Below are 1,235 nucleotides of genomic sequence, written 5' to 3'. Positions count from 1 at the left end.
CCTGACCATATTGTAGGCTAGAAAGTAGCACAAGTATTTCTGCCTTTTATTCATTACATATATAGTTACATATCTGTATGTTTCATTGAGAAGGTTCCATAAAATAAGTATGATTTACTAAATTGGTAGGAAGAGGTAACACATATATGAATTATATACTGTCTGATAGGTATAGTGTTTTAACTAGTTCCACAGTCAACTTTCTGTATAAAACATCTGATCTTTTTTCTTTTCTTTTAAAGGTTCGACTTGACATTTCATGTGAAGTAAGTGAGGAGAGTGTTGTACACGCCCTTCATCTTCTGCACCCACGACTAGAAGCCCAGCTTATGTTAGCCAAACAGGTAGTGTAAGCCAAATGTATAATAACTCACTGTCATTTTATATTTTGTTGTTTGTTTCAAGGGTCAGGCTTGAGATGTGGAGTGTGTAATTTTGTTCTTAATTTGCATATATCTTCCATCAGGTATCATTGATAGATGCCCTTCGAGAGTTGGGTTCCCATGAAACAGATACAAGTTTCCTTTCTCCAGAGTATAAGCAAATATTGGACAATGCTGATGAACTTCTAGCACAGTATCGCAAACAACCATGTCATCTTGAAAGACTCTATGGTCAGTGATATGTGAATTGTTTTGGTGTAGTGTGAATTAGATATAAATATGTACATTTTGTATGGATATTCTTTTTTTTACTTTAAGATGGATTTCTGATTTCTCTTTTCATTAAAGCTGTGTTTACCGAGGTCCTGGGAATTTTATTTTGTCATTAACAGTTGATTGTCGTTTTTCTATAACCACTGGGATACCTTAACCATAAGCTTTTTTGTACACTGGAAATGATCTGCAATTTTATGTGTTTTTCAGGTATGATTACTGATCTGTTTATCGACAAGTACAAGTTCAAGGGTATTAATGTCAAAAGTCGAGTGCCACAACTCTTGGAAATCCTTGATAATTATGGCAGTCTGGACCTTCAGCATCTCATAAATTTCTTCCAAGCTCAATGAAAGGCAACACTTATGACCTAGCTGTACTTTCTTAATGAGGTTAAGTTGAGGAATGGTGGAACTAATGACATGTTACAGGTGATTACAAGAATTATGCATATCATCAATATAAAGCATGACTGCATATGCTCTCACTATTCCTGTCCACAGACACCTGTGCAAAGAACATCTGTAAGCCACTATGGGCTTAGACTATCAGATGGAGCCCTTTAATTAGTTAGGAGTT

The 1,235-nt window shown here is 35.4% G+C and overlaps 1 protein-coding gene across 1 annotated transcript in view; it reads left to right on the top strand.

The window, feature by feature from the left end:
- LOC119585838 (Bardet-Biedl syndrome 7 protein homolog) overlaps nucleotides 1-1,235 on the top strand; it is a 21,175-nt gene extending 19,940 nt beyond the window's left edge. Inside the window, exons 15-17 of the mRNA XM_037934570.1 lie at nucleotides 243-344; nucleotides 467-614; nucleotides 867-1,235. Of these exons, the coding sequence (XP_037790498.1) occupies nucleotides 243-344; nucleotides 467-614; nucleotides 867-1,009 (393 nt within the window). The 3' untranslated portion in view covers nucleotides 1,010-1,235. The remainder of the gene's footprint in view (nucleotides 1-242; nucleotides 345-466; nucleotides 615-866) is intronic.

Source organism: Penaeus monodon, chromosome 20 (assembly GCF_015228065.2).
Source record: "Penaeus monodon isolate SGIC_2016 chromosome 20, NSTDA_Pmon_1, whole genome shotgun sequence".
Lineage (NCBI taxonomy): Eukaryota > Metazoa > Arthropoda > Malacostraca > Decapoda > Penaeidae > Penaeus > Penaeus monodon.
The sequence above is the reverse complement of the archived record's forward strand: the minus strand, read 5'-3'. Positions and strand labels throughout refer to the sequence as shown.